At 39.4% G+C, this 13452-nt stretch overlaps 1 protein-coding gene across 1 annotated transcript in view; it reads left to right on the top strand.

Moving 5' to 3' along the window:
- LOC131559796 (BEN domain-containing protein 5-like) overlaps positions 1 to 13452 on the top strand; it is a 558988-nt gene that overhangs the window by 337524 nt on the left and 208012 nt on the right. The window contains exon 5 of the mRNA XM_058808276.1: positions 9932 to 10148. Coding sequence (XP_058664259.1) covers positions 9932 to 10148 — 217 coding nt within the window. The remainder of the gene's footprint in view (positions 1 to 9931; positions 10149 to 13452) is intronic.

Here is a 13452-nt window from a genome sequence, read left to right as displayed (position 1 = left end):
TGGGGTTTATCCTATATTTAGACCAGTAAGCATTACATCTGCACATTGCAAATGGTCGAAACAGGAATTTAAAAGGGAATAATAAAACACCTGGAAGATCATGATGTGAGAGACTTTAATGAGAACAGCTTCAGCAAAGGAAAACCATGTCTGACTACATTGCTTAGAACTCTGTGGATGTGCCCATAAAAAGGAATTGGAATGATCATCCTGGATCAGACCAAAATTCTCTCTAGCCCAGCGTCCTGCCTCTGTCAGTGCCCTGTCACAGCCACACAGGAAAGAGAGAGGAATAAAAAGATTTAGATAACCCTTTTCCCTTGGATTTGATTGACAGCCACAAAGGCCATGTCTGAATTTCAGGGGGTCATCTGCTGACATGCTGACATCATCCCTTTCCCAGAAACCAGTCCTGAACTCACTGGTGCTCAGAGAGAGAATTTCCCTCACTGACAAATAGGAATTGGGTGGTAAAATAAGCAATGTTAGACCACCCTTTTCAGTTTTCCTGAAAAGGATCAAAGAGGACTCCAACAGGTTGGATGTTCAGAGTAGCAATCACCAGCTCCAAGGTATAACTGTACCAGCAGTATTTTCATCTAGTGAGGCCACTGTGTTGTTTTGTTGGCTCTTCACTGCCCCAGCCAAGCATTTCCTGGCAGGCCACACCTCAAACTTCTGCTGGCCACAGCTCTGGGTGCTCTGCAGTCCATGGTGCTCTCACCCACTGCTCCCATGATCTCCCACCCCTCTGCTGACTCGTTTTGTTGTTTCAAACCTTGGAAAATAAGCACAGGGCTGAGAACCAAGCACAGGCTCCCAGTTCTTAAGAGAGGCTTAAACAGCTTCTGGGACTAGCGTGTCTTGCAGAAGACTTAAAGACGAGTCTCCTTTTTACCCCCCACCCCCTTTTTTTAACTTTTTTTTTTTTTTTTCAAGGTGAAACCTTTGTATTTTGCTGCTTTATAATTCTTCCTGGATTGACTCACTTGGACAGTCAGTTGACGTGGTCTTTTCCACATTTTCTCCTTGTGATGAAGTAACTCCTTTACGCCTTTTGTAACAGAAAAAATAGCTGCAATATTGCCAATGAAATGTGTTTCTGGCTTTCTCACCAACCTTCCCAGTTTATCTCCCTTGGGTTGCACTGGATGCCAAGGTGCACTTTCCCCCTGGGAATTCCTGGGAATGTTTCCTCGCCTTTGGGTTTCAGCTCCCAGGCTTAGGAGAGATGAGCTGCCTGACATAATGTATTTTGACTTTTTAAAAGCATGTGACAAAGTCTGTCACAAGACACTGCTGCAAAGGCTAAGTAGTCACATATGGTGACAGGGCAAGTATCCCCATAGATCAAAACCCGACAAGGAAACAAAAAGGCAGAGGGCTAAGTGGTCAGTTTTCATCCCACTAAAAGGCCAGCAGCTGTGTTTCTTAAAGTTAACTATCAGGTCACATGCTAAATATCTTTATTAATGATCCTGGGAGAGAGAGGTGAAGGATTAGGTGGTAACATTTACAAATGACGTGTAATTACTTAAGTAATTTAAGCCTGTAGCACACTCTTGCAAACTTCTGGGTGATCTGGCAAGAAGGTTCATTCCTGATAAATGAGAAGTTAGTCTGTGGAGGAAAGCACACAAAAACGTTATCCTCTGACTAAAGGGAAAAACCCTGAAGATTGCTGTTGGCAGTTCCATAGCAGAAGTCGTTTGAGATGCTGTTATGGTAGAAAAAGTGAACAAGGTGCTAGAAGGCGTAAGAAATGGGGCATTAAAAATGAATTACTGAACTCAGTCTTCATTGTGTGTAGACAGATGAGAGGATAAAGCAAAATAATATGGGGAAGTTTCCCCAGCTAACAAAGTCTGATCCATGATGACAATTTCCTGTTTTCTTTTGTCTTTATCCTGCTCATACATCATCTACTATCAGAGATGCACTGATCTTTATCAGGAATAATGTACTTTGGGAAGGCAAAGGCTTCCAGAGGGTTTGAGATCTTGCTAAGGACAGTTCAATATCAACCAAGCTACAACTGGCAGAAACCTCTTTCCTATCTGTTCTCCTTCCTTTGGTAGTTACTTTAAATTCACATCTAAATGATATAAATTAAAAACCTCAACTTTGTATTTAGACTGTTGAGATCATCAACATTTTCAGCATGGATTTCAGAATTCATATGTTACTGAAAAGCTTCTTCAAGCTGGGGCTCTTATGAGACTTATAAATTATTCTTGCATAGAGAAGTCACCTGAGACTAACCTAAATGAAGTTAACATAGATTTTAAAAATTATTCTTGCAGAAGAACAGGGAGTGGTGGGAATATATGAACAGATGGGAAAGGGAGAAGAGGAGACTGAAGAAAAGGCTAATTAGGTAATTGAGGCTAAGAGGCTATTAGAGCTGACCCAGTGGTCTACTGGTAATGCAGTTCAGGGACTTGAATTTGGGATTGAGGTTGGTCCCTCATTCCCAGGCCAACACATGCTCCAAACATCCTAAGGACTCGGTTTCACAGCCTGTATCATCCTGTATGTGCTTTCCAGTCAACATAATCTGAAGGGGTTGTATGTCAGATTATAGTGGAGACGGGAAAGAATTACGGAGTAAAATGCTGAATTTGGTCATGAAGATGTTAAATTATTGTGCTAATGGATAAATTGTTTGTTGAAATTCTTTGGAATTCATCTGAATTGTCTGTTGAAAAAAAAATTGAAATAAATGTGTTTTGAGGAGATTCTTAGTAAGAATTAACTATTTCTCACCAAGCAGCCTTTCCTAAAATTTGTCCAGGTCATGATTCTCTCAAGCATGATTTTTCTTTCCAGGGATTGTAGACAAAGCAAAGACCTAAAAGGGCATTTGTTTTAAGTCATCCCATTACCTTGTTCCTGGCCAATTTGAAGCTAGTGTGCTCGTGCTGTGCCAGTCTTGTCCCCTTCTCTCTGTCTCCTGACCTACCTTCTTTCCCAATGCAGTCAGTGATACACATTCTTCTGGATTTTATTTGCTTATTTGCTCCCTGATGTCAGTATATGCAAACTGCATTCTGAAGTTGTCAGGAACTTTGCTCTTTTGTGACCAGAGAGTCTGGTACAGGTCAAAGCCAGGACAGGCATTGTGCTGAGGTGGAACATTTCTTGTCCTCACTTTTTTCTGGTACAACATTATTTATGCTGACTTTATTTTTTAAAATTTTCCACTTATTTACAGCATTTGTGGCTACCCTTTCTCAGTTTGTTCAAAACCCTTTTGTTCTTCTTTTCTACACTGCAAACTTTGGAACTACAGTGGTGTATCACTCCTTTACTTCCCTTGTACCTTTCCTTATTCAGGGATTCTTATCACAAATTAAAGTATTTTTAAATTTTATTATTAATTTGTTTTTTTTTCTCTTGGTAGCTGCATTTCAAGACATAAATGCTGGCCCCTGAATCCTTCTCTTGCACTCATGATATCTTCAGAGGATCACAACATATGTATGGAAAGTTGTCTTTTCTCCTTCTCTTTCTTTTTTATCATTTACAAGCACTGCACATAGATATTTCTATTGAAACAATCTATGGCCAGAATACCTGTGGTCAGTAGGCAAATCATATTTTGACTGAAGAAAAATTCAGCACCATTCATTATCCCTGCAGTTTAAAAGAGAGTTTCTGTAGAATAATTGCAGTGTTGGAGCTGCTGCTCCAACAGAGGAAAGTCCCTGCAGTTTGAGATTTAGCAACTGGACAGAATAAACAGAAGATGGAGGGGGGAGTGTGGCTCTGGCTCTGAAGGTGGGCAGGAGGGAGGGAGAAAGGAAATTGGCGCTTGTGCACTGGAAATCCCACTTGTACCCGCTGCTGGCAGAAGATTTTGGATTTTGCTATCAGCTGACAGCTGCTCTCAGACATGTTCAAGTGTTTTGTCAAAAGAGTGATAATTTTTGACCTTTGTGGACAGATTTCATGTTTAGGGGAGATAGACACGTGGGAAGTAATAGAGGCATTGAATGAAGCCTCCTCCCACAAAACCAAACTGAGTTTGGAGATGCTGGACCAACACTTTTCGCCATTCGAGGGATTGAGTGTTGCCCTATCTGATATGAAGTTGCTTAAAGTTAATTCAGTAATTTTAAAAATTATTTCTTGCCACTTTACACTTTATCATCCCTCCCTTTAATTCTCCTAATTCTGGCAAACTGAAGGATGGTGACTTCATTTCTGCCAGCAGAACCTGGGGACAGGTTTTTAGTGTTGCTTCATATCCTGCAATCATGACCCTTCCCTGCTTCTTCCCAGCTTTTTCTCTCAAAAAGGAAAAAAAAAAAAGCTTAATGAATTAATGGAATTTAGAGAAAAAATGGTTAAAAATGCAGTGTTGTCTCCTTGAAGTTGTAAAGAATGAAGAGACTTTACAAGCAATCTTTGTGCAATTCAATATTATTTGAATTCTCTAACAGTTTTGATAGATGTTTGTTAATTATTTCAATTAAAATGAAAGCTGCATGCTTAATGTGTAGAGTTTCTGATTTTTATTAAATTGAATTATACAATATTTTGATTTTTATACTTAGGAAGAAACCAGATACTGTTAGAGGTGGAAAACCTTGAGGTCTTAAGTTATGAATATATCTGGGGAACATTGTAATACACAGTAGGAAGAAAGAAAGCAGGACATGTTTTGCAGTGTCTGAAACTGAGTTAGCTGTGCCAAAACCCATTCAGTTGTCTGCAAAAAATATTTAACACCATCTGACATATTCACTGTCACTCCATGCTCTGTGAATCAAATATAAAATTATGTGCAAGAAAAAAAACCCTACAAACTTATTTTGTCACAAGTAAGCTAAGAATTTTGAAGATGGTCAGCTCCACTTGTCAACAAGAATAAGCAAGGAGAAAAATAATGGCTTAGACTAACAGGGAAAGAAATGAGGAAGTAAAGGGCTGCCTTCCAGAAGAGGAGTTTGCAGCACAAGATTTACATCCTTAGATTTTGTCCAGAGTTTGTTGGATTTCTTGCAGTGAATAATTGGGGACATCCAGCTCTAGGACTGAAATTTAAGCACTCATAAAGAGTAGCCAAATCTAGTATTTAGGACAACATCAATAAATACCTGGAGGTTATTTTTCAAAGTTGAATCAGAATCAAGTTTTGGGTCAGGAGGCTTAATTTCGTCTGAGATTGTGACTCAGGCCCACCCCTTTGAGCTCTATAGGCAGGCTTGGAGATTTGTGAATTTGTTCATTGTTATCCCTCCCCATGCAAAGTGATGGCAATTGGAAATGCTCACCACAGTGTGTCACCACATCTAATGCTGCACCACAACTTGAGCATTTCTCTACAAGCCAGATCCAGGAATTTTTCTTTTTTTGGCCATCGATTTTTTACAGCACCTGCAGTTTTTTGTTTTTGCTCCAAAGATCATCATCTTACTTTGAAGTCTCCTGACTGGTTATGTCTAACCCCATCCTGTGGAGGCAAGGGACTGAATAATTACTTTATGAGTGCCATATTAAAAGCAGTCCAAAGACTATTTATGCTGCTCATTAAAGTCATTGGGAATTTGGCTGGGCCATAGCTCCCTGCTTTGGTCATGCAATAGGGAGAGGAAAGCGTTCCAAAAATTGTTATTTCGTAATTACTTGTGCTGTGGTGCCACAAGAGGATTTGATTATCACCCTTCCATGTTTAAAACTTACATCCCACAAAGCAGTACCATCAGTACCACCAGTGTTTGTCCTCCAAAGCATTGATTAACTACCAATTTTCAAATGGAAATAAGCAGAAGGTAGCAGAAAAAAAAAAAGATAGATAATAAAAGGTTTGATTTTAAAGTCAAAATTCTTAAGTTGAAGTTAAAATTATATTCAAATTTGAAGTATAGTTACTTATGTAGTAAAGTAGTATAGCTAGTTAGAAGTATAGTTAGTTACATAGTTAGAAGTATAGTTAGTTAGCTAGTAAAGTTTTCGAAGTTCTGAATTATACCCCTCACTGCCTCTTGTAGTATCAAGGAGTAAGATCTTGGGACCTGTCAAGTCATCAGGATAAGGACGACAATTTTAATTTTAATTCTTTGTACACTGACAAATTTGATCCTGCTGCACACTACCAAAACAGAGCAAACGTCCTGACTCCAGACTGCACTGCTGCCGACAGAGGAACAGGAGAGCTCATGGACATTCACACTTGGAGCAACAAATCCTCTGGGCTGGGTGTGCTGCCTTGTCAGACAGGAGGAGAAGACACTCAAAGGCTCAAGCTTTTGCCACTGGATTGTTAGCATCAAAATAGAGAGAAACTCTCCATTTCTGTGCCTCCTCCTTCCTTGGACAGAAAGATTTTTGTGTTTATCTTTAAGGCTAGGCATTCTGAATTAGTGTCAAACCAATGTATGATATCAAGCTCCATTTCTTTAAATACACCTAGAAACCAGACTGGAAACGAGATGTTTGCACGTTATTCTCTGTGGCTGTGCTTGGAATGGGGGTGGTTCTCCTTTAAAGAACCCCTCAGGAGCTCAGACATCCGGGCAGCTGAGCATCAATTAGCAGGATGCATTGCTGAGTGTGAGCTGCCTGGAAATGCAGAGGGACAATCAGAGCACTGAGGTTTCCACCATCATTTTGCCTTCCTGCCTCTAACTACAAATCAGCTTCATTGTGACTCAGAGTAAGGAAGGACTTGGTGCATTTCTGCAGATCCGTGATAAGATATTTTTCTTTAGTAAGAAATGCAGTTAGACTCTGCATTCTGAATCTGTTCCTGCCAGGCCCTAGATGCATTAGTATTCCACTGGCAGCTGCCTGTAGGTAGGAATATTGTTTTTGTCCATAACCAGAGGGAACAATCAGACTAAGCCATTCCCCAGCTATAAACCAGCCAAAGTAATTGGGTTTAATTTTAATTTTTGTAATAGCTTTAAATTAATAGGAGCAGCTGCTGCCACAGTGTGTGGGTGTCCTTTTCCAGAAGGCATAGAACAAAAAAGGGAAAGAGTAAACAATAGTGTGTCTAGGACACAAAGGTTAATTCAAGAACTGAGCAATGTCTTTTCGTTATCAAAAACTCAGTTGTTGATATCTAGCACTTTGTCTCTTTTCTTTCCTTTTCTTTCCCTTTTTTCTTTTCTTCTTTAATTCCCTGATAAGATCTCAATCTGATTAAGCTCCTGTGTGTAAAGATGTGTTGTTGGTATCTAAATGCTAACTCTCTTTCTCTGTATGACTCACAAATAGATTAGCAGTGACAAAGTGCTAGGAGAGATAAAAATAGATTAACAGTGACAAGAGTACTATTATAATTATTTTTGGAAGATATGGTTTGAATTAAGAGTTTGGGCACTTTGTGCCCTGAGAGGGTGAATTTAAACCTAGGAACTGAGGATGGTTTCTGCTGTTGTGTCAGACACCAGATAGTGAAATGTCAATACCAGATGTCCTAGACATCAAGATTAGCCATAATAGCCAAATGCAGCCATAAAGTGATGTGTCAAAGTGGATAATAAAACAGATGCTTAGCTTTTATAATGAAGGGGAAAGGGAATGAAATATCAAAAGTGCCTTTAATACATTAACAAAGTTGTCTTCAACTTGCTTAAAAGTAGAAAGTTATTGAACCAAGGAGAACTATGTGTCATTTAAACATTAACTATCAGCAGATGAATTTCAATTAGCATTAGCCTTTCTCAAATCCTGAATTTCCTCCTATTGGTCTCATTTTACATGAAATTTTTATAGCACAGAGTGAGGCTTGTCCTTTATTATTTTCCCCATGCTAATTTGGAAACAAATAAAGTTCAACAACTCAGCAACACACTGTTTAAACTTGCATTACGGTTTGAGGACTGGGAGCTGGAATAGATTTACCCGCTGCCATATCATCTGCTTGATTTGAGATCAAATGAGGGATGTCCTATAGCACTCCAGAGTCAGGGAGAATGATAGAAATATGTTAAGATACTGAAGAAAACCATTAGGTAAGAGGGCTGCATGCAGATGGCTGGTGGCATTTTTTCCCTACTGATACTTTTTAAAAAAGAATAAAAGGTTTGTTTGTTTTTCTGTCTTTTATATTAGTGTTAAATAGAATTTCCAGATCTTAGTGGTAAACAAATTTAACAAAAAAAGAAAAAAAAAAAATCATAGATTTCATTAGGTTGGAAAAGTCATTTAATATCATTGAGTACAAATTTATCCTGGCACTGCCAATGCTGCCCCTAAAATACATTCCCAGGTGCCACAACTACGCATCCTTTAAATACCTCCAGGAATGGTGACTCCACCACGAGCCAGGTGGTGGGACAAGCCAGGTGCCCCTGGCCTTCCTGCCCACCTGGGCACAGCTGGCTCATGTTCAGTCATGATGGGGAAGTTATTGAGGTCCTGAATGTTCAAGAAGCAGGGCATTAAAAAGGGCAGATAAATTCTTTTTCTGACTGTAATTAACTGGATCACTGGTTCTTTATTTTGCTTTCTCAAGAAGATGTCAATTCCTTTCTGTTTCTCTTTGCAGATCCTGAGTCTTGCTGGCCAGACTCGTTAACTGCTGCTAATTGGCAAATATGTACCTGTGTATAAGGAGAGGGTTTTGTCCTCTAATTCAGATTAGCAATGAGAGGCCAAAACTGAGGCTCTGCAGCAGACCAGCTTCTGGGAATGATTACAAAGACACACATTACTGGTGCTATGTCTGTAAATCTTGTTATGCTTCTCCCCCACCATGATCCCAGTATAGCTGAGATCTGCTTCAATCATTAGATGAGACCTGTTTATAAGATTGTGTAATTGAATCAGGTAAAGTCTGCAGGACCATAGCATTTTGTTGCCAAACATGACTGGTAAGTTACTTACATCAAATTACAAGTGCATGGCATGATTGGAGACTATTCCTGTCTGAATGAAGCTGGAAATTCCACCTAAGAAATGTACCAAGCATACAAGCAGAAATAGTGAACATCTCCCATCCATAGAACAAATTTTTGCCCCACCTCTGAAATATTACTTATTTCTCTTGAAAAGTAAGAAAATAACTTGAGCTGTGTGAGAGATTGCAGGCAGATATTTGTTATTCCTCAAAGAGATACCACCTTGATAACAATTACATAAATGCCTTTAATATAATTATTTACCATTGTGTACATTCATTTCTATCTTGTCAGATAAACCAGAAATGTTGAGGAGAGCAGCAGTCCTATTTAGAATGGGAACAAATACAACAAAGGAATTCTTCTTTGCTTTCTGTTTTAAGATCTGGTTATTTCCCATACCTGAATTTTTCTTGTATGATTTTTAGGTTGTTTGTTGTTTGTTTGTTTTTTAACCTCAAGAATTTATCTTTTCATTGGCTGGATGTTGATAAGGATATCTATATAAAAAGTTGTTCTGGTTTCCAGGAATAGTTTTGTCAGTGTTGTCTTATGCTGGCATTCCTTCATTAGCTGTGCCTCCTCTCTGTGCTGGTGAATTGAACCTGTAAGAAGAGGTGTAGGTTTGGCTGGAGCCTGTCTTCGAGTTATGAGTGGTGTGAGGCTGCAGCAGCCTGATAGTGAAGTAGAGGATATTTGAACAGCCTGTGCATCCTTTTCACTTTGTGGGAATGGGTTTCCCTGGCTGAATGATGCTCTCCCTGCTCTGGCGGCTCTGCCAGCCTGGGCACAGGGCAGAGCTGCACTCCCAGTGGTGACAGTGGCACTGGGGCTGTCACAGCCCTGCTCTGCACAGGTGCTCCCAAACACAGGCTCTGGGATCTCCTCACCAGCTCCTGAGCTGCTCAAGCTGCTCCACTTCATTTACTTTGGAGGGAATCTGGATCTCACACAGATCAGATCTCTAATGTCCGTGTCGATATGCATCAGTTCATACATATTGAGTTTCCTATGGTGGCATAAAACTTGGAGGAAAAAAATTAACTTACAGACACATTTTTGTTTTTGTTTTTCAGGCAAAGAATCCCGTCCAAAAACGTGTATTACTACCGCTGCCCAGACCACAGGAAGAACTATGTCATGTCCTTTGCTTTCTGCTTCGACCGAGAGGACGACACCTACCAGTTTGCCTACTGCTACCCCTACACCTACACTCGCCTGCAGCACTACCTGGACAACCTCCAGAGGAGGAACATGGACTACTTCTGCAGGGAATTGCTGGGGCTCAGCGTGGTAAGTACCAGCAGGCTTCCTTATGGATGTCTATCCACCCTAAAATGCTTCCAGAGTACCATTCATCGTCCTTGCTAAAGCACCCACATACACAGATTTGTTTTCTTGCTGTCAATGACACAGGAGGAAGTGGGTGGATCTGCATGGTGGAGTATAGGCAAATGCTAATTTAATGTCACATAAAATATTTCCTTTGAGATAGTCAAGCCAATGCTGGATTCCTCCGTAGGATCATTTCACCTCTAAAGAAATTAAAATATGAAACCCAAACAGCTTTATTGTAAAAATGTGATTTTAAGAGTACTCTGACCATTTGTCTTTCTGGAAGAGCTTTTCTGTTCAGAAAGAAATATGGGGTTTTTGACCCAGAAGACAACTTTTCTTGATAAAATAATGCAAAACATGCACAAACCAGCAATTTTCTTTTATCTTAAAAATTCATGCTTTGGTCATTTGCAATTAGAAGGGATTTAGTGGTCTCTGTGTAGATCCTAATGGCCACAGAAAATGAAGTGTCATAGTTCTTCTGGAGCAGAAAGGAGAGTTAATGGTAAGGCTGAACTTCTGTTCACTTTGCTATAATCTTCCTCTGAAATGTTGCCTGTCCAGGGGATTTGGCAAGCATGACTCAGCCACTCCCATGTCAACTCAGAAATCATCAGATTAAAAAATAATAGCTCAAATCTCTTTTCTCTGTTTTTCTTTTTTTTTAACTTTTGCTTTCTCAAACTTTATAATGCACTTGTACCACACTCTTAATTTTTTATCTGAGATTTGATTTGGTTGAAACTTGTAGTGTGTCTTTCAGAATCAGAAAGTTGTGAAGGCTGCTGATACCAGCAGCAAGGGCTTTGAAAAGAAACCCAGCATATATTGTGAACATCAAAATGAAATCATATGTATGTCCTGCACTGAAACAAATGAAAAGCTTCAATCATTAAAGCAGGCCATTGAAATTCCTATGGTGGCAATAAACTTGGAGAAAAAATTAACTTACAGGCAAGAGCAAAATCAGAATTAAAAAAGAAGTAATTTTTTAACCCTTTTTGTAGGTTAACTACAGTTCTTGTTCTAAAGATGACTATTGCATATCCATGAACTGGCATTAATTATTAATCATTCCAATTAGGGGGACAAACAATTATAAGGGAAAGGGGTATTTAAAAACAGAAAAGTAAAATCTGCAGAGGCTGGGCGGAAAGAGCACTATCATCTTAATGTGTGTAGGGCTTTAATTATTAATCTTAGAGGACAGAGCTGTCATTAATTCTATAATGAAACTGAATTTGTTTCCTTTCACTGTGAAACCAGTGTATAAACAGTCTCATTTGCATATTCATCAAACCTCTGATCTGACTGATTAAAACACAGAGATTGAAGGATTTGTCTTTTATCTGCATTTTGACAGACAGAGCTATACTCTTAAATCTTGTTAACATTGTGTTACCAGTAGTTGCTAAATATTATTTTTCATATTTCAGCATGCTAAACAAACAGATGCCACTCAAAATGTGGCAGAAAATGTGCTGTGTATAAGTCCTGCTTTTATATCTATATGTACACACACAGTATGTTTTGCATAAATTGATATGGTAACATTTTGCAGCTCCCCAAGCTGTATAAAAAAGCTTCAGAATCAGGCTCATGCTGCAATCTTTGTGAGCAACATTACAATCTCTGAGCATTTCTGGCTTTTCTCCACACACAACTGTCCTAGAACAGCTTGGTAATTTAATGTCTTTGCTGAGCTTGAATAGACAATTTCCATAAGTTCTCTGCAAGTTAAATATTTTAACATAGAGCTTTGTTGCTATCATACATCTTTAAATGGTGAAAAACAGGATCCTTCATTCTTCACTGCACAGTGCTCCATAAAAGCAGAAGCTGGCTGTACTTTGGAGGATTGCGTGCCATATAGGATAGATTTAGAGCTGAGAAGGAGAGCTCTGTCCCTGCCCTGGCCCCTTATGTAAGATAAGAGGAATCAGATTGGCATAAAGAGGCCCTCAGAAGCTCTATTCCTGGCCAAGGGACGGTACCCCTGGCAGCACATGGGGAAAGGTATTTTAAAGGTGCCATCTGAGGACAAACTCTGTTTGATTCCTCATGCTGGGCACAGGCTGAGGAGGGAGAACATGGAAGGGGAAGCTGCAGCACATCTGTCCAGCTGCCACGCAGCTGCTGGTCCCCTCGGGTTCATCCCCGGGGAATCTCACAGCCCCCCGCTGCAGTCTGTGACTGGGAGGATGGGAAAGTGTTTAGTGTTTGTAATTTCTCTTCTCCTGGATTAGGTGGTTTTGAGCTGTGTATCTTGGAGATGGCAGAATCTCACCACAGATTTTTGGATCTCTTTTGGTTTTTGTTTTTTTTTCCTTTGTTGTGAAAAAGAAAAACTCAAGTCACAAGAAGCCATGCCTAGAGGATTACTCCTGGAGGCTGAGTGCACATTTTGCTGCATATAATGTTTTCAAGGCAATCTAATTTCTAATCTAATTTCATATCTTCTCTAAAGAAAGTACTCTGCCTCCGTTAACTCCTGAAATACTATCACTAATTCTATGAAAATTGAAAGTGAAATATCGGTATGGGACATGTAATTGTCATTAGGATGGAGAATGACAAAATGGTTCAGAGCCAAATGGCAAAGTTTGCCATTCCCATTTAAATGGATAACTTAGCTGTACTATTTCTGACCTTTTAATGCTTATATTCTTTACTTCAGAGAGCTATCCCACATACTAGATGTGCCAAATGTTCTTGAAAATAGTCTCTCCTGCAAGTGAGCTGAGATGGTCACCCAGGTACCATTTAAACTGCTATTTTCATTCTGCTGTTATTGGCCTTGGATAACTTCAGATTTTCTTTGGTTTGCCCCAACAGATCAGAAATCCAAAATCTGTGAGCACTTTTTTGAATTGTGGAATTACTTTTTTGCATATCATTGATGTGTCTCTCCTCCCAGCAAATGCTATGCAATATTCCACAGCACAACATAATTAAACCAATTTTTATATTTCTGTGAAAATATAAGCACAGGCACATTTTATATTTACAGTACCTATTTTATGATACTTATTCAGTTTCATGTGCAATAGCTATATGTGTAGCATTATAACCAATTTTTAAGAGTTGGCAAAATTTTGGAGTGTGTTGTCATTTGAAGCTGGTAGTTCAAATTGCCTGTGTGTGCTTGAAGTGTGTGGACAATTGATGGGACTTGTGCCTCCACCACTATTCCACCGACATACATAATAAATTAAATGAGTTTTGGACAGCCTGGCTCAACTCCTACAGCCCACTTTAC

Source organism: Ammospiza caudacuta, chromosome 7 (genome assembly GCF_027887145.1).
Source record: "Ammospiza caudacuta isolate bAmmCau1 chromosome 7, bAmmCau1.pri, whole genome shotgun sequence".
Lineage (NCBI taxonomy): Eukaryota > Metazoa > Chordata > Aves > Passeriformes > Passerellidae > Ammospiza > Ammospiza caudacuta.
Note: the sequence above shows the minus strand (reverse complement) of the source record. Positions and strands in the feature narration are given on the sequence as shown.